Genomic DNA, 18,708 nt, shown 5'->3' on the forward strand with positions numbered 1-18,708 from the left:
GAAAGGAGCTTCCTTCCCCAGCTTTGCCTGACCCTGACTAGTCCTGGGATGGACCTGCAGCTTCAGCTTTGGAACTCAAGTTCATGGAAGGGCTCTGAACTTCCTTCCCTGTGCGAGAAGCCTGCCTGCTCACACCCCTGAAAGGACCTCCCCCCCCCCCCCCTTGCCAGTGAACATGCCCTTCCAGCCACGGGCACTACGGAACAGTCTTCCTCTTTCATTGCAGCTCTCACTTTGCCATGTATTAAGTTCCTATATTTATAAACAGGTTAATTCCTGAGCTGTCTGTTCTACTGATCCTTTTGCCTGTGTTTGAGCCAGTATCACTACTGCTTTTATTATTATGACTTTGTAACTTGTCCATATTTTGTGGAATAAAATTCCCCTCTGACTCATTTTTCAGAATTTATTTAATCATTTCTGAACCCTTATTTTTCCATATAGGTTTTAGAGAAAGTTTGTTGAGTTCCTACAAAATTCAACTGAGGAGTTCCTTTGTGGTGCAGTGGGTTAAGGATCCAGCATTGTCACTGTAACGGCTGGGGTTGCTGCTGTGGCATGGGTTTGATCCCTGACCATGGAACTTCCACATGCCCCAGGCATGGCCCTCCCCCTCAAATCCAGCCAAAATTTTGATTGGGATTTCATTGAATCCATGAGTCTTAATACCTTGAGGTCAATCGTGTTCTAAAAACATGGAATAGTTCTCATTTTATTTCAAAAATTTCTATATCCTTTATTATTTGTATAGTTTACTCCAGAAATGTCTGTGTATTCTTTTTAATTTTTTGCCTTTTTTTTTTAAGGGCTGCACCTGTGGCATATGGAAGTTCCCAGACTAGGGGTCAAATCACAAGTGCAGCTGGTGGTCTACACCACAGCCACAGCCACACAGGATCAGAGTCACATCTGTGACCACACTGGATCCTTAAAAGTTATGATAAAGTGTACCATTTTAACCTTTTTTTTTTGTCTTCTTAGGGCCGCACCCTCAGCATATGGAGGTTCCCAGACCAGGGGTCAAATTCAAGCTGTAGCCGCCGGCCTACACCATGGCCACAGCAATGCCAGATCCGAGCAGTGTCTGCGACCTACACCATGGCTCATGGCAACGCCAGATCCTTAACCCACTGAGCAAGGCCAGGGATCGAAACAGCTTCCCTGTGGATACTAGTCAGATTCGTTTCTGCTGAGCCACGACAGGAACTCCTTAAGCATTTTGAAGTATACAGTTCAGTGGCATTGATATCGTTGTGCAAACATCACTGCCATTCATCCACTGAACATTTTTCACATTCCAAAACTGAAATTCTACACTTGTTAAACAAGTCCCTGTTCCCCCTACCCCAGTGCCACTGAGCTTTCTATCTCTAAGAATTTGGCTATTTTAAGTAGCTCATATAGGTAGAATCATACAGTAATTGTCCCTTTGTGACTGGCTTATTTCACTTAGTATGTCCACAAGATTTATCCATGTTGCAGCAAGAATCAGAATTTTCTTCCTTTTTAAGGCTGAATAATATTCCATTGTATGTATTTATCACATTTTGTTTATTCATCTGTTGATGGGCATTTCCATCTGTGGGCTATTGCAAATAATGCTGCTATGAACATGCATGTGCAAATACCTCTTTGAGACTCTGCTTTTGACTCTTTGGGGTATATACCCAGAAGTAAAATTGCTGGATCATGGAGTTCCTGTCGTAGCTCAGTGGTTAACGAATCTGACTAGGAAGCATGAGGTGGCGGGTTCGATCCCTGGCCTTGCTCAGTGGGTTAAGGATCCGGCATTGCCATGAGCTGTGGTGTAGGTTGCAGACGTGGCTTGGATCTTGCGTTGCTGTGACTCTGGCATAGGCTGGCGGCTACAGCTCTGATTCGACCCCTAGCCTGGGAACCTCCATATGCTGTGGGAGCAGCCCAAGAAATGGCAAAAAAAAAAAAAAAAAAAAAAATTGCTGGACCATATGATAGTTCTGTTTTTAACTTTTTGAGGAACTGTTTTTCACAGTAGCTGCACCATTTTACACCACCACTAGTGGTGCATGAGAGTGCCAGTTTCTCCACATCCTCTGTAACACTTGTCATTTTCTGCTTTGTTTTTGTCTACACCTGCCATCTTAATGAGTGTGAATCCATATTCATTTAAAGTCTCCATTTCCCTAATTTTTAGCCTTATTATTATTTTTTCTTCCTTCTCATGTCTTCAAGTTTTCCCTATGGTTCATTTTCCAAATTCTGGAGAAGAAAGCTGGGTTGGTTTGTTTTTTAAAGTTTATGGTGATCTGCTAAATGATAAGAGGATGACCAGAACAAGAAGTCTTAATCATCATAAATATTTTTGCAGCCTCAAAAATACATCAAACAGAAACTGGCAGAAATGTGGGAAGAAATAGATAAATCAGCAATGATTGTTCATTTTGACACACCTCTTTCAGAAACCGACAGATTAAACAGAGATACATAGCAGAGAAACTGAATTATAATTATTAAACTCAAATATTAGATATATCCAAAAATAGAGGCCCAACAGTGGACATCCCTGGAGACAGTAAACATAGGAAGAGTACCAAGGCCAAGTTTAAAATTTTACTCTTTGAGGGGGTCACTGTCCTGTAGAGCAGAAACCAGCACAACATTGTAAATCAATTATAGTTGAATAATAAAGAAATAAATAAAAATAAAATTTTACACTTATATATTGTTTGGATTTTGTATAACGGAATTTGTTATTATTTGCATACTTCAAAGAACAATAAGAACGAAAAGGCAAAAAAAGCAATAGTGGTTCAACTGGCTGGCTCACATTTTTCTGCCATAATACTATGTTAAAGTCATGATAAAATCAATATGCACAGGGGTTATTATAATTCCCAAGCTAGAAAACTCAGTTTTCAACGTGGGAAATAAGAGTAATATGGAGAGATTTATGTAGAAAGTACTTAAGGACTATATTTGAGTATAAATGAGCACTTGGGAATCATGTGAATTGCATTTCTGAACTGCAAAAGCAACTCAGTGCGTCAGAACACAGGTACGCAAATTAATTTCTTTCTTTTTTCTTTTCTTTTTTCTTTTTTTTTGCCTTTTAGGGCCACAAATTTTTTTGGGGGGGATGGTGTCGGGCCACACCTGCAGCATATGGAAATTCCTATGCTAGGGATCAAATCGCAGCTGTAGCTGCTGGCCTACACCAGAGCCACAGCAATGCCAGATCCGAGCCGTGTCTGTGACCTACACCACAGCTCATGGCAACGCCGGATCCTTAACCCCCTGGAGTGAGGCCAGGGATCAACCTGCCTCCTCATGGATGCTAGCTGGGTTCGTAATCTGCTGAGCCACAATAGGAACTCCCTGTACACTCTAAATATATTACAATTTTATTTGTGAATTACACCTCAATAATGCTAAAAATAATAAAAACTGATTTTTTTTTTGAAAAGCAAACATATAAGCATATCCCAAGGGGGAAAAGATATGCAACTGCTCGGAAAGCAAAGGAAAACAGGAAGTTGAAGGGAGGGCCCCTCCCAGACAGGCTGTACAGTTGGGGCGAAGCCTGGAGGGAGGAGCTGGTGAGAACGGTAAAGTGTATGGGCAGAGAGCAGGGTGGGTGGGGGCTAGGCCCCAAGGAATTTTGCTTGCTTCAGTTTTGTTTGTTTGGACAAGGGCCAGCTTTTGGATGACCCCTGAGAGAAGGTCCTAGAGCTTTGAGGAGGGGAGTCTATGATGTCAGCACCTGACCTTTGTGACACAAGCACTAGATGCCACGGAGAACTATCCTCAGGAAATGGAGCTCCCGGCTCCCAAAGGGGGCGGCCACGCCGCCCCTTAGACAAAGTTCCCGTCTCCCAGAGGCTTTCACCACCTGGCCCCACTGCTGCTGCTGCTACTGAGCGTGCCAAGCCATCTTAGCTGGGGCCAGGCTGAGCCAGAGGACACCAGCATTAGGGAAGCTAGGGATTAGGGCAACCCGTGGACCAGGGGTTGGCAGAATCTCTGATTCTGCCAGGATGCTGGCAGAATCTCTGATTCAGGTTTAGGAGACCAAAAACCTGTCACAGAAGGCCCCTGCCTGGCTGAAGGAGGATCGAGGGCAAGGCTCAGACAGAAATCTGGGTGAGAGTGAGTGTAGGGTAACTGATGCAGGGGCAGAGGGGTGTATCCACCATTGCTGACTCTGTTCCTCTCTCTCCCAGGTCTGCTCATCACTGAAGTGCCTTGAGAAACGCAGCCCAGAGGAACCCTCACTGGTGAGAGCTCAGCACCAGAACAGCCTCCCTGCCTAGTGTGACCTCAGGCCCCATCCTCTAGGCCCCCTCTTCTTCTTTTTTTTTTTTTTTTTTTTTTTTTTTTTGTCTTTTTGCCTTTTCTAGGGCTGCTTCCCCCGGCATATGGAAGTTCCCAGGCTAGGGGTCTAATTGGAGCCACCGGCCTATGCCAGAGCTGCAGCAACGCAGGATCTAAGCTGCATCTGCGACCTACACCACAGCTCACGGCAATGCCGGATCCTTAACCTACTGAGCAAGGCCAGGGATCAAACCCACAACCTCATGATTCCTAGTCGGATTCGTTAACCACTGAGCCACGACAGGAACTCCAAGGCACCCTCTTCTAACGCCATCCTCCCTTCCTCCCTCCTTAGCTCTCGCCTTCTCTGGAGATTTATGCCAGCTCTTCTGACCCCAGAGGTGACGTGGATTTGGGATCCTGGTGAACCAGCCAGCCTTGTACCTAAGCCAGAGCCAGAAACGAACCCGTGCTCCCAATATCACGGGCTCTGTTTCTTTCTTTACAGAACCTGTGGACTGTGTCTTCCTCCCTGGCCCTCCCAGATAACTGCTGCTGCCCCTTGGCTCCCAAGAGGCTGTTCTGATTCTCCATCCCCCACATCCCTCATCAGTGGTGGACGGCAAAGAAGTGAGAGGCCGAATTTAGAGCCAAGCTCCTCCTGAACACCTAGAGAGTCTGGTGCTACAGGTGTCTCTTTGGCTGGCTACCAACAGCCACACCAACACCAGGCTGGAGCCACGTTCCGTGCACAGAAGGCCCTGATTTCTCAGCCACTTCTGGCCTCAGAGATACTGGTCCTGCTTCCGCCCAGCCTCTCCTCTCTGGTCTTGATGCCCCCGTCCTTTCTAGATTCAAGGCAATGTTGCCTCAAAACAAGGACCAGGTGCTGCTACAGAAAGCAGCATCCCCTGGGCACCCCCCTCAGCGCCCCTCACAGCTTGTGGACTCTCTTCCCTGCAACCTCCAACCTCAGCCTCCCCAGCGATCCCTCCGTCCCGGCCACCCACCCTGCTCCCCTCCCCTGCGGTCCCACTCGGCTGGCTCCCACTTCTACTCTTCTGACTCAAATTCTGACTCTGTCCTACACCCCTACTCTTGCTCTCTCCCAAGTTCCCCCACTTTCTTTCATCAGAATTACCCGTCTCTCTCCCTGCCTTGTTCTTCCTCGCCCTCCCGCCTATACCCCTCTCCTACTCTCACTCACTCCTCCTCTCCCTCTCAGCCCCCCAACTCTCTCCCTGGCTCACACTGCCGGTCTCCTTCCCAGCCCAAAGACTTGCCCAGCTCCACTCTCACCTGCTGGAGTCCCAGCCTACCTTCTCGTGGGGTCCTCTCTAACAGCCAGACATGGCCCTCGCATCAGTACAGGGACACCAGGTCCCGTGGGGTGGAGGGGGGGTGCGTGGCAAGCGAGAGGGACCCTGCAGAGTTCAGGGACCCAGGAGCCCTGGCCCAGGTCCTGGTGGTCCATCTGGGGCACCGCCGTATTGCCCACGACCTGCGGCTACTGCTTTTGCAGCGCCTATGGCTAGGCAGAACCGGCCAGGCCCCCGTTGTGGAGTATCCTATATGCTTGGTGTGTCTTCGGCCCCGAAGCCCCTCTTGCCCCAGCCCCAGGTACAGGACTGGACCCAGGCTGCTTGCTTTCCCCCAGCTACTGCCCTGTGCACCGGGCCAGGAATCCGGACCACTCCGCATAGGCATTGGCTTTGGCCTTCGTCTGCCTCGGGGCCAGGCCAGGGCCTTGCACCTGTTGCCAGAAAGAAGGCCGGAGGAAGTAGGGTCTCAGGGCGAGGCTGCTCAGGCCCGTGGGTGTCAAGCCCAGGCATCTCAGGCCCTAGCAGCTCAGGCCCGGGCAGACCTAGGCCCAGGAACCCCCTCCCAGCCCGGGAGCCTCAGGTCTGTAGGCCCTCAATCACCAAACTCCATGCAGTTTTCAGGGTCTCCAACTCAGGCACCCAAACAGGCCACTGTCTGCCTGAAGCCCAGGCCTTATTCTGCCCCAAAGAGGCCTGCCTCTCCAGAACCCATTCACGGAAGGCCACCACCCTAATTCTGGACCCACGGAGGCTCCCTGGAGTGCCTCCTCTGAACCCCATGGTCCCTGCCAGGCCCCAGATCTCAGGGAGCCCCCAAAACACTCTGAAGGGCTGGCTGGCTGGAGCTCAGGTGTGTTCTCCAGTCCTGAACCCTGGAAGCCCCTTGTGGAGTCTGCTCTCTCCTGGCTGAAGGGGACCAAGCGCTCCTGAGGCCCCACTCAGCCTTCAGTGAATCCAATAAAGCCTGACCCTGCAACACTGGTTCTTGTGTCTTGCTGAGCAGATACAGTGCAGGAGGGCTCTACCTTCAGGGGGACCAGAACCCAACAAGGGGTGGGGGAAGAGTCAAAGGAAAACAGAAGGGCCAGGGAGAGTGGATGCCATGAACCTGAGGAGGGCAAGGGACCCACATGGATCTGAGATGTGCAGAGGGCTCTGTCAGGCCCTTCACACAATTCAATTCGGTGGACAGATAATAGCATCCTTAGAGATGAAGCCACTGGGCCCCCTCCTCTCACTGCACCTTAGGTTGTAAGGACTCAGGCCCATGTGGCCAGGGGAGCAGCAGGAGGGGACTCCTTGCAGGGAAGGGCAGGCCTAGCGTTCACACGAAGAAACATAGCACCCTTGAGGCAGAATGTTAACTCAGGTAGTCAGTGTAGGAGCATGGGCTTCCACGCATTCTGTGATATTAACATGTGTGGCTTAAGGGCTCCAGGGAGTAACATCCCCACAGCCCTTGTTTATTATAGGGAATGTACCTACCCCCAGATGGACATTAATCCCTAATCCCCCGTGACTCAGTTTACGGAAAGAAGAGGACAAAGAAACTCTGAGACTCACGGGACATTTCCATCCCTAGGACCCTATTGGACAAGGACTGACATACATAACTAAGCAAGGCCAATGGGAGAAGACCACATCTCTCTGGGCCCCACCTTGGTACCCCCCCAACTTTAAGGAATAAAACCCCCTATAGGACAATAGAGAAAGGGGGCTCCTCTCCCCCCTCCCAGCAACCCTGGGAGCGATCTACCTGCCTTTAATAAAAACTTTGCTTGCTTGCTGCCTGTGTGTTCGCAGAGTTCATTCTTTGACTGCCGTGAACAAGAACCCCGATTCGGGTATCATCTTTCTGGCATCACCTTCACTACCGTGATCAGAAACCCCAGAGACCCCTCGGAAGGGTAGGGGGCCAGGCCAAAACCTGCCCTGCCTGGTGGTCGAGTGGCCGCCCTCTGAGGGTATCAGAGGGGAGCAGCCCCCACCCACAAACCCCCAGCCGGAGGAGCAGGTGCAGAGCCTTCAGAATGGCCAGCACCCACCTCCGCCAAGGAAGAGGGCCGGTGTTGTTAGGGCAGGGAGCGGTTTTCTCATAACAGAAAGCGGTGGATTCCATGTTTGAAGCCAGGTCTGTTTTTAAAGTCCACGCTGCCTCGGTTAAGAGGCAGGGGACACAAGTCACATTTCCGGAGTGTGACCTGGGACAAAGACTTCATCTCGGGGGTAAAACGCAGAGGCTGCGCTTGACGAGTCTGCGTGTCACTCCTGAGGTGTGGACTGTCCTGATTCAAGAATTTCTTTATTGAAGGTTTATTCACGTCCCTGAACCTTTATTAGCTTCCCCTGCTGCTCCAGAACCACCAAAGATGCTTCCGTGAGGCGGGTACGTTCCCGCAAAAAGATGGCGGAACCCGTCGTCCCAACGCGGGCGGAGAACGGAATCCCGGCGCGGAGGTTCCGCCTGCCCGCGGCCGGCTAGTGCTGACGCGTATGGGCCGCCCTGCGCCTGCGCGGGGAGAGCGGGCTCGCTGCGCTTGCGCACTGCGCGTTGGCGAGACCGGGTTTGCCGGCCCGGGGCAGTGACAGGGATCCTTGTGTGTGGTTACGGTTTCGGCTTCCCGGTGGCAGGGAGAGGGGTCTGGGGTCCTCTGGCGGCCACAGGACCGACGTCAGCCGCGGCCGGAACCACAGTCGAAGGCCGGGCGCGGCATGTCCCGGGTGCCTCGACGCAGGCAGTGAGGCGCGCGGCGAGCGGGATGGGTCGACGCCGGGCGCCAGAGCTGTACCGGGCCCCGTTCCCGTTGTACGCGCTTCAGGTCGAGCCAAGCGCGGGGCTGCTCATCGCGGCGGGCGGAGGAGGTGCTGCCAAGACCGGTATAAAGAACGGCGTGGTGAGAGTACAGGGCCCCTGGGGCCGGGTCGCGCGCCGCGGGCTCAGGGCGATTCTGGGAGGGTCTCGGGGGCGGGCCGCACTCTTGCTTCGGACCCTTCCTCTCTCTCGGGTGGGAATGCTGGGCTTGCCGGGCGTCCCGGCGCGAGTTTCAGTCGAGAACTCGCTCACCGGTCAATTGAAAGACTCCTAAGGTAAAGTGAAAGCTGCACATAGCGCTGCCTAGGCAGGAACCTTTCGACTCAACCTCAGGCTCAGTTCTAGGGGTCTTATCCCGGCTTTTTCCAGGGTGGCCACCTGGGCTTGTCTGTCTGCCCTCTAGCAGCGGCGAGAGTGCAGCATAAACTAAGTGTTTTCACTTTTCTGGGCGTCAGCCTATTGTTCTGCAAACTAGAGGTGACCAGCCAACCTTGCTTGCTGTCCAGCCTCGTGAGGCTCAAAAAAAAAAAAAAAAAAAGTTGGAAAAAGTTTTGAAGTAGAAGGTGCAGTAAGCAAGGGGTAGGGCATCAGACCATAAGAGGAAAGTTGGCCTCGAGGTGCCCTCTGAGCCTTGCTCACCCTGGTTCCCTCTCCCACAGCACTTTCTGCAGCTAGAGCGGATTCATGGGCACCTCAGTGCCTCTCTGCTCCACTCCCATGACACGGAGACTCGCGCCACCATGAACTTGGCGCTGGCTGGCAACATCCTTGCTGCAGGGCAGGATGCCCGCTGTCAGCTCTTGCGCTTCCAGACCCAACAGCAGAAGGGCAAAAACAAGGCAGAGAAGGCAGGTGAGAGCCCCCTCTCTAGCTTTGGGCAAAGGGTTAAGTAAGATCTCTTTCGCCTTGGTCTCTGAAGAAGTGGGGGCTGGAGGCAGGGTTATGGTAGCAGAGGCCAGAAGCTCGAGGGTCACCCCTGGAGAGGGGGACCGGTTCCGCTTACTCCAGAAGCGTGGAACGTGGCAGGTTGTTTGTGTTGCAGCTTCCAAGGAGCAGGGGCCTCGACAGAGGAAAGGGGCTGCCCCAGCAGAGAAGAAGTCTGGAGCTGAAACCCACCAGGAGGGGTTAGAATTCAGCGTAGAGAATTTGCAGGCCGTGCAGACAGACTTCAGCCCTGACCCACTGCAGAAAGTTGTACGCTTCAACCATGATGCTACCCTGCTTGCCACTGGAGGGACAGATGGCTACGTTCGTGTCTGGAAGGTGTGTGGTTTGGGGAGGTCACAGGGTGTTAGTAGTGGCAGAGCCAGAATTGTGAGAAACTGAACACGGGTGCCGGGAGACCTGTGAGCGAAGCCCGCCCTGAGCGGCCGTAGCAGGGAAGGTGGCGGGGCTCATTGCACTCTTCCCGAGTACCGAGGCTAACTAGGCTGGTGGTTTGGCGGCAGGTCCCCACCTTGGAGAAAGTTTTGGAGTTCCGGGCCCATGAAGGAGAGATTGAGGACCTGGCTGTGGGGCCCGACGGCAAGGTGAGGTGGTGAGGGGTGGAGAAAGCAGGCGGGTGTGCTGCTTGTCCAGGAGGTGGATCCCCTAACCATCCGTCCTTGGAATCTTGATTCCTGACCAGTTGGTTACTGTGGGCCGGGACCTTAAGGCCTCTGTGTGGCAGAAGGATCAGCTGGTGACCCAGCTGCACTGGCAAGAGAACGGACCCACCTTTTCTAACACGCCTTACCGCTACCAGGCCTGCAGGTGTGCAGACCCCAGAGGGGGCTGGAAGAGGCTCTGCTTAGAGGTGGCGGGGGCATGGGAAAGGGCGGGGGCCAGCTGGGGAGGATCGGAGCCTTGTCGGGTGTTACCCCAGGCCTGACCAGGGTGTGGGAGGGCACAGACCTCTGAGGAGCTGAACAGCCTCTCCCCCGGCCACCAGGTTCGGGCCAGTTCCAGACCAGCCTGCCGGGCTGCGGCTCTTCACAGTGCAGATTCCCCACAAGCGTCTGCGCCAGCCCCCACCCTGCTACCTCACAGCCTGGGATGGCTCCACGTTCTTACCCCTTCGGACCAGGTCCTGTGGCCATGAAGTCATCTCCTGCCTCAGTGTCAGGTGTGAGACAGTGGTGGCTTGGCTGGGTGTGGGGGTGCCTGGGAGAGCTCGGGGAGCGGGGCCACCCCAGTCCCTGAGGACCGTTGTTGCCGCGCAGGACTCCAGGACAGTGAGCACTTTATTGTTTGTTGCAGTGAATCGGGCACCTTCCTGGGCCTGGGCACGGTCACTGGCTCTGTTGCCATCTACATAGCTTTCTCCCTCCAGGTAATGGGGTGGTGGGCACAGCCCCGAGGGCTCTTTGAGGTGGGGATTCTAGGCCTGCATCTACACGGAATGTGCAGGGAGGATCCTGGCCGGGCCTATAGGGGCCAAGTCTTCTGGGGGTAGAGGGTGTGTTTTCCGGAAGGAATGTTCCCAGCTGGGCCTTCCCCTGTCTCCAGCGCCTGTACTATGTGAAGGAGGCCCATGGCATTGTGGTGACGGATGTGGCCTTTCTACCTGAGAAGGGGCGTGGTCCAGAGCTCCTTGGGTCCCACGAAACTGCTCTGTTCTCTGTGGCTGTGGATAGTCGTTGCCAGCTACACCTGCTGCCCTCACGACGTGAGTCACTGGGTGGGCCGGGGCAGCCCACCTTTAGCTGCAGCAAAGACTTGCCGGCTGGAGAACTGGCTGCTCGATGGTAGCCATCTCTCCGCTCCTTGAATGGTTCAGTTTCTCAGGCTGTGGGGCCCCTTTTGGCCTCCTGACTTCTTCCCCTCCCCCTCCTGCAGGGAGTGTTCCTGTGTGGCTGCTGCTGCTGCTGTGTGTCGGGCTTATTGTTATGACCATCCTGCTGCTCCAGAGTGCCTTTCCAGGTTTTCTTTAGCCTCCTTGCTCCCAGAGAACCAGGGGCCTGGGCACTGCCACCTCTAGACCAGAGTGGAGGCCTGGACCCCACTGCTCACTCCACTGGGGCCCACAGCTGAGGTTGCCTCTGATGAGACTACTGGGCAATGCCTGCCCTTCCCAGTTAAAGTTTGGCTGTGGCCTCGTGCGACCCTGAGTTCTGGGAACCTTGTATTCATCATCTGTGGATCCGCCCAGGACCGTGGTGTCCTTCTTCCCTCTACCTACCAGAGGCTCCAAGGTGGGGCTTGTCCTTCCCCCAGAAATATGTGAAGATGCCCAAGAACTTGGAGGCACTGCTGTCCTTCCTGCCGAAAGCCGTTTTCTCCTGCTCCCCGCACAGCCTCGTGGCCGGCTGCTCTCCACAGGAGCCCCTCCCATTTGCTGGGGCAGCCCCTGGCCTGGGACTTGCTCTTAGGGAAGAAAGGAGTCAGAGGAAGACCCAAGCAGTACTCTTTGCATTCAGCTGGGCAGCGCCAAGCCAGCCGAGCTCAATATGCAGTATGTTCCTGGACAGGCTAGCTTAGCCTTGAGCCAAGGGAAAATGAACCTCAGCCCATTTGGCAGGAAACGGTAATATTTAATAAACAAGGGAAAACTGAACTGATGCCCCAAATGGTACTCTTGTCAGCTCTTGCCTCCCTCAGAAAGTGTGGGCACCCTGAGGCTGAGCAGCTCCTCCGGGTGCTGGAAGATGGCCCTGGCATATTGATGCAAGAGGCGGCTCATGTAGCAGTGCTTCCAGGGGAGCAGCCCTTCCAGGAAGCCGATGTGGCCACCCCGGGGTGTGACAAGCAGTGCGACATGGGGAGAATGTTGGGCAGCCTGTAAGGGAAGGGCTAGGGGAGGGGGTGGAGAGGTCAGGAACCCTGGTCTCTGCTGAGAGTCCAGGCTCTCTCACCCCTTGCACCTCAGGGCCCATTTCCCCGGGGGCCAAAAGCATCCTGAGTCTGGGTGCTCACCATGGACTGGGGAGAAGGGGTCATCAGCTGCATTGAGGCAGAGCACGGGGATCTGGATGGCATCTACCTTGGTTCTTGGGCTTGCTGCCCGGTAATAGGCAGCAGAATCTTGGTAGCCAAAGGCCACCGCCGTGTAGCGCTCATCAAACTGGCGGATTGTGCGAGCCTGCGGGTGACGGAGGGTGGGCGAGGCTAGGATGAGGCTAGGGATTGAGATGTGGGAAGAACGATTTTGGGTGGAGAGGGGATGGTTGAAAGACCGTACCTGGAGCACGGAGTCTACATTCACCACCTTCTCCATCACCTTTCTGTTTCTGCAAATGAACACACAGAGGTTTGGCTCTATTCCTAGACTGGACCCAGAGCCAGCCTCTATCTTCTGAGTGAGAAAACCCAGACGTAGAACGGACGGGGAGAACCTGGCATGTCTGCCATCCTACCCTGTCTGCCGCCCTGCCCGCCTGTCAAGACCCTACCGGTTGATAACTTGGCAGAGCCCAGCAGTGAGGTACTGATTGAAGAGCAGTGAATTCAGGGGGCTCTCCAGGGAGCGGATGGTCTCGAAGCTATCCCAGCAGGCAGAAACAGTCAGTCCTGCCACCACCCCTGCAGCCCGTCCTGTTCGAGCCAGGTAGTTCAGCACTAATATCCTGCAGGGCCCGGGGGGCGTGGAATTAGGATGTGCATCCGTGAGTTGGGCCGGTAGAACGGAGAACATGGAGGAGGAGAGAGAAAAGGGAAGACCGGGCCTCTGGGTTCAGTGTAGGCAGCCTTTACCCTCCAAGAGAGATGCCCACGGCCAGCAGTGGAGCCTGGGAGTAGTGGCCCTTTATGTGGTTCACAGCTGCCTCCAGATCTTCCGTGTTGCTGGCACAGTAGGCCCTGTAGGTCTGAGGCAAACCAGATCATCTGGGAGGCCCCGGCCAGCAGGCAGGAAAATGAAAGGGCTCAAGAGGGGAGAGCACAGGTAGGGAGAGGCCCAGGCCCAGGATCTCTGAAGGGGGGCGTGAAGGAGGCTACTCACCAGCAGTTCTTCGCCACGGCAGCCGCGGTTATTAAATACGACAGCTCTGTGGGACACAGTACAGGTGGGTCAGCCCCTCCTGGGAAGCCCCTCTCCCCTTGTGGGAACTCTCAGCCCTCAGGCAAAAGGGCGCTTCACATGGCACCTCCTCCCCAGAGCTGGCAGGGTCTGAACTGACACCCCCCACCCCACCCCGCCCATTACAAGTTAGCCAACACCGCCAGATTGCTCTGGGCTGTGCCCACCCTTACCTGTAGCCATCCTTCAAAGCTTGGTCCACTAGGTGCAAGATGTATGTCTCCTGGCTACTGCCTGTGATGCCAGGAAGCAGCAATACGATGGGCTGGGTGCTGGGGTCTGGGCGTTGGCTGCGGTTATGCTGACCGGCCCAGTCGAGGAGGAACTGCCCCCCATCTGGGGTTTGGAGAACTTCACTGTGGTTTTGAAGAAAAGGGCACATATACTATGAGGGACTCCACGTATCCCAAACGAGTCTATACCCTCCTCTCCTTCCCCAAGCAAGTCCCACAATGTCTCGTCCACATCATTTGAGGGTGTGCATTATGTAAAACATGAAGACCATAGCGAGGGGTGATGGGACAGAGAAGATTACGATTCACCCGATGGTTGTGCCAGCAAATAGCCCCTCCATGTGGCTGCTCATCGCTAACCCTCAGCACACTGAGGGACCCGGGGCAAAGGTTCCCTCCGTTTCAAAAGAGGTAGATGAGTAGGACTCTGCTATACTTGCAGCTTTGTGTTCAGCCCCTTCCGTCCCGTCTTACCTCCAGTAAGAGACTACAGGCCGGGACTGCAGGAAGACCCGGAAGATGGTTTGAAGCCGCCCCTCCACACACCAGAACGTGGGGTAGAAAGTCTCCACGGTGAGTGGACAGTGTTGCTCCAGGAAGGCCCGTAACTGGGACCCAGTGACCAGCCGAGGTGTCTGTAATCACAGCATACTCTGCCTCACTGCCCTGATGGGTGCACCAAGCCAGTAAAGTGCCCAACCCCAGAGTGACCCCTTTCCAGAGGCCAGCCTGGAGGGCACTGCTCTGTCTAGGAGTGAGAAATCTAGCGGAGCGCAGTCCAGACAGGCCATGTCACCTGTTAAATGTGGTCCCACCAGAGCCTCAAAGAAATCCAGTCCTAGAGTGTCACCTGTCCACAACTGACCCTGAAACGACTTTACCGCTCCGTCTATCTGTGTCCCAAACCCATTTTGGAGAGAGCAGGTAACAAAATAAGTTGCCCAACTGATCTTCTGCAAGAAAGGCTAGGATCCCGGGCAGAGGCAGAAGAAGCACAGCACCAGTCCATCCACCGTTTTTGCCGTGCAGTTGAATTATCCACATTCTGTCATCTCAAAACTGGCTCTGGCCACCCTGGCTCCTGATTTCAGCGCTCCACTGTCACATATTCCCATTCCCTACTGTGCGTGCCCATGACTGAAGGGCTTCTTTTTACCACAACATCTCTTTTTCTGACTTTTCTTTTTTTTTTCTTTTTTCTTTTTAGGGCCGCACCGGAGGCATATGGAAGTTCCCAGGCTAGGGGTCGAATTGGAGGTGTAGCTGCTGGCCACAGCCACAGCCACAGCCACGCCAGATCCCCAACCCACTGAGCGAGGCCAGGGTCAAACCCACATCCTCATAGATACCAGTTGGATTCGTTTCCGCAGTGCCATAGCAGGAACAACCGATTTTTTTTTTTTTTTTTTTGGCTGTACCTGTGGCATCCAGAAGCTCCTGAGCCAGGGATCAAACCTGTGCCACAGCAGTGCCAATGCCAGATCCTTGACCCACTGAGCCACCAGGGAACTCCAATACATCATTTTCTTACTTACATCTCCTGCTGTTAGACCATACTCTAAAGGAGGAATTGTCCCTGTGCGGACAGATTTTTCTCTTGCTTCATGCCAGCCAGGAGGAAGGTAACAGAGATAGGGTGACAGGGCAGATGAGGTCAGTGGGCACTTGGCCCTGACTTTCAAGCCCTCTGCTTCGTTCTTCTGGATACACATCAAGTGAATGAGAGGGCCCAGCCACACAGAAGGCTTATGAAGCAGGAGTATGCTGTACAAGACAGAAGGCCTGAGACTGTCTCATTTCTGTTGCAGGCCTGAAGGGACCTGAGGACAACTCCTATCTCTTCTTGCAGTCAAAAGGGACTAAATACATTATGGACTAGAGACGGGAGTTCCCATCATGGCTCAGTGGTTAACAGATCCGACTAGGAACCATGAGGTTGCCGGTGGGTTAAAAATCCTGTGTTGCCGTGAGCTGTGGTGTAGGTCACAGATGTGGCTCAGATCCCATGTTGCTGTGGTTGTGGTGGCGGCTGGCGGCTACAGCTCCGATTAGACCGCTAGCCTGGGAACTTCCATATGCCTCGGGTGCGGCCCTATAAATGACAAAAAGTAAAAAAAAAAAAAAAAAAAAAGGACTCGAGAGGCCACGTTGGTATTGTGACTTGTACCCTGCTTCTTAAACCCTGGCATAATAATCCCTGTGATTTATTGTATGTTATCTGCTGGCACTAGGCCAAACCCAACCTTACTGTAGGTGAAACTAAGACAGAGGTCAAGTCATTTGCCCAAAGTGACACAGTAAGGAAACATCAAAGTGGAATAATTATGATATTCCCACTCATACTAGTAAGATATATTGAGTGCTCCTTATGTGCCAGGCATTGTGCTAAGCATTTTACATAATGACATCCTGTGACTTTGACAACAGCTCTTTAAGAGAGGGGCCATGATGCCCTTGCGGGAAGGTGTTTGAATATTGAATGTTGAGTAAGTTGTCCAAGGTCACAGAGTGAAAGAGCTAGTTAGTGGTGGAGCTGGGATTGAAACCCAAGTCTATCTGACTCATTTGGGTAACTCATAGTTGCCAAGATTTTGAGTTCTCCATTAATTACATCTTTGGTCAAACAGCTCAGTAGCGCAGAAAAAGGTGCTAATAAATTGAATCACAGATTTATGTGGATTAGTTTCATTATAACTCTAGTGAAGTGTTTCTTGACTTATCCCTGAGAATTAGTGAGATGCCATTAGTCACTGTGGATGAATCAATACCAATTCATTACCATGCTGGACAATTCAAGCTGCATGTCCTCAGAGCACCCAGAATGATACTTTCCCTGCATTTTAACCAGTATTTGAAAATCAAGGAAGGCTTTGGAGTGTGAAGTGGCAGAGGTCTCTGACCTCTGTGTGGCTGACTGCAAGCAAAGGAAAATGTTAATGACAGCTCTGTTCTGAAATGACTGACTTTCCAAATCACACAAATAAGATTTACAGGGTATTGTGATGTTTGGATTTTTAAAATTGTTTTATTAAGGGAGGTGTATTTTATAAACAATATACAGGATGTATAAAGCTCTGAAAATACAGAAAAGTTTAGGTAACATTAAATTTCCTTATGCATCTTTTTAAGGGCTTGATTCAATAGTTTCTTATTAGACTTAGCTACCTAGAACTGAGTTTAATAAAATTAAGATTTAGATTTTTCTGGATATGTAAATTACGTATTTTATAGATTTTGTTTGTTTGGTCATGCCTGTGGCATGTGGAAGTTCCCAGGCCAAGGATCAAACCCACACCACAGCAGCGACCCAAGCCACTGCAGTGACAATGTGGGATCTTTAACCTGCTGCACCACAGGGGAACTCCTAAATTATATCTTTTATGTAAATTTCAGTGAGAATAAAATCTCCAAGTTCATCAAAATTGTCTTCTTCAGATTTCCCTATTGCGCTATATGCGGAAAGCCTAGAACTTAAAACAGGACTGCGTGAGCAAGGTCAATCAGGATTATCCATTGGTCCTGAGCTAGGCAGGGAACCTCTGCCAGTCCTTAAGAGAGGTGAGGTCCTACTAAGCTGATGGAGTGATGCTGGGAGTTAAACACAACCCCACAGACCGGTTCCTTCATTCAGTGCAACTAATGAGAAACTCAGCTAGACTGGCTAAAAAGAAAAGTAAATGTGCGTAACTCCCGGACACTTTGAGGATGCCTTCCACCCCGCCTTTCTGCAAGTGTTTGTCCGCATCAGAGGCAGTAGCATCCCTCCGATGCCTGAAAGGCCCAGCTGACATGGGACGTACACAGAGAATCTAAGCAGGCAAAGAACCAACTCTCCATTAGGTGATAATTGCAAAGCAGAGCCTGGCTGGAGCACGGGGCAGGAGTAGTCGTGGGGTTGGGGCGTCCAGTTTCACCTGAGGCCGGATGACTCAACCAAGCCACCTCCTACAAAGGGCTTGAGCCCCTTGCTGGAAGCTGACCGCTAGACTCGAATAATCCAAACCCACCGGCGAGAGCTCTGGACCCGCACCTACCTGGGGCACCCATGTCCAGTAGTAGCCCAAGTAGAGGACAGCGCCAAGACCCAAAAGCAGAGAGAAGAGCTCTGTCCAGCTGTTATTCTGTGGGTTCAGGGAAGAGCTCAGCATCTCGTTGCTGGATTTCGCCTGCCAGGTTCTTGACTCGCTCCAGCGTCTGAATTTCGATTAGTCAGCCTGCAGGTGCTCGCGGGGATCCGGGCCCCGCCCACCGCGTACCCGGCGTCGGGCGTGGTGAGGGGCGGCGCTAGGGCGTCCCGGCGGTGGCGGGCTGCCCCAGGCCCCTGCGCCGGGCAGATCGTAGCGACTTGCGAGCGGCCTCCCAGCCTGCGGCCGGGGTCTCGTGCCTTTGCGCCTCCGGCTTCCGCGTCGAGGTCGCCGGCGCTGCAGCCTCTCGTAGGGCCCAGCGGGCTCCCCCACAGCCGCCATCTTGGTGAGGGGCAGCAGCCCCCTCTTTCCTCCAAGCCCGCCCCGGCGCGGAGAGTCAGGCAGCCTGGCCAGAGGCCCCCAGCCCCTCGGTCACACACAGGACACAGCCACTCACACAGTGACGCCCCTCCAGGCCCACAGTGTTCAGCCACTCACAGTGGTCCTCACGCACTGGACACAGTCATTCACACTGTGACACGTACTGTGATACTCAGTAGGTTTCAGCTACTGAGTGAGAAGCATTCCGCACAGAGTCACACACACATAGGTTAAAGTCACTCTTAGAGTGTCACTCCAGGATGGCTCCTAGAATCCCTGTCACGAGTACAACAGATACTTGCTCATCAGCCACTCTGTACCAGGCACTTGGGATGCTGTTCCTGTCTTCACTGGGATACGGAAACAGGTAAGTAACCTACTAGAGCAGTGGCTCTCAACCTTGACTCAAGATTGGAATGTCTGTGAGTTTTTAAAACTACGAGTGCCCAGCCACCCTGCACCTCCCCCCACCACATAGTTGGTCTGGAGAGGCACCTGGCTATTAATATCATTTAAAAGCTCTCTGGGGAGTTCCCATCATGGTGCAGGG

At 53.0% G+C, this 18,708-nt stretch overlaps 3 protein-coding genes across 7 annotated transcripts; 2 read left to right on the plus strand and 1 right to left on the minus strand.

Moving 5' to 3' along the window:
- On the plus strand, nucleotides 3,682-7,264 carry PRR30 (proline rich 30). Of its 2 annotated transcripts, none has more exons than XM_021088423.1 (2): nucleotides 3,682-4,253; nucleotides 4,646-7,264. In XM_021088423.1, exon 2 carries the CDS (start codon nucleotides 5,153-5,155, stop codon nucleotides 6,344-6,346), a length of 1,194 nt encoding a protein of 397 aa, XP_020944082.1. In that variant the 5' UTR covers nucleotides 3,682-4,253; nucleotides 4,646-5,152; the 3' UTR covers nucleotides 6,347-7,264. The 2 variants fall into 2 exon arrangements, with proteins under 2 accessions (XP_020944082.1, XP_020944083.1); XM_021088424.1 differs by having other exon boundaries at nucleotides 4,799-7,264.
- PREB (prolactin regulatory element binding) lies at nucleotides 8,142-11,972 on the plus strand. The gene is made up of 9 exons (XM_003125297.4): nucleotides 8,142-8,506; nucleotides 9,084-9,276; nucleotides 9,467-9,687; nucleotides 9,873-9,953; nucleotides 10,052-10,176; nucleotides 10,355-10,528; nucleotides 10,663-10,735; nucleotides 10,912-11,071; nucleotides 11,242-11,972. The coding sequence occupies exons 1-9, from the start codon at nucleotides 8,372-8,374 to the stop codon at nucleotides 11,334-11,336; spliced, it is 1,257 nt and encodes a 418-aa protein (XP_003125345.1). The 5' UTR covers nucleotides 8,142-8,371; the 3' UTR covers nucleotides 11,337-11,972.
- ABHD1 (abhydrolase domain containing 1) lies at nucleotides 11,916-17,905 on the minus strand. Of its 4 annotated transcripts, XM_005662672.3 has the most exons (9): nucleotides 17,688-17,905; nucleotides 14,128-14,288; nucleotides 13,594-13,776; nucleotides 13,343-13,388; nucleotides 13,096-13,208; nucleotides 12,795-12,968; nucleotides 12,584-12,632; nucleotides 12,319-12,484; nucleotides 11,916-12,195 (listed from the first exon to the last, which is right to left on the minus strand). In XM_005662672.3, the coding sequence occupies exons 1-9, from the start codon at nucleotides 17,799-17,801 to the stop codon at nucleotides 11,984-11,986; spliced, it is 1,218 nt and encodes a 405-aa protein (XP_005662729.2). In that variant the 5' UTR covers nucleotides 17,802-17,905; the 3' UTR covers nucleotides 11,916-11,983. The 4 variants fall into 4 exon arrangements, with proteins under 4 accessions (XP_005662729.2, XP_005662730.2, XP_020943363.1 ...); XM_005662673.3 differs by lacking the exon at nucleotides 12,795-12,968 and having other exon boundaries at nucleotides 17,688-17,893; XM_021087704.1 differs by having other exon boundaries at nucleotides 12,319-12,632; nucleotides 17,688-17,893.

Source organism: Sus scrofa, chromosome 3, assembly GCF_000003025.6.
Source record: "Sus scrofa isolate TJ Tabasco breed Duroc chromosome 3, Sscrofa11.1, whole genome shotgun sequence".
Lineage (NCBI taxonomy): Eukaryota > Metazoa > Chordata > Mammalia > Artiodactyla > Suidae > Sus > Sus scrofa.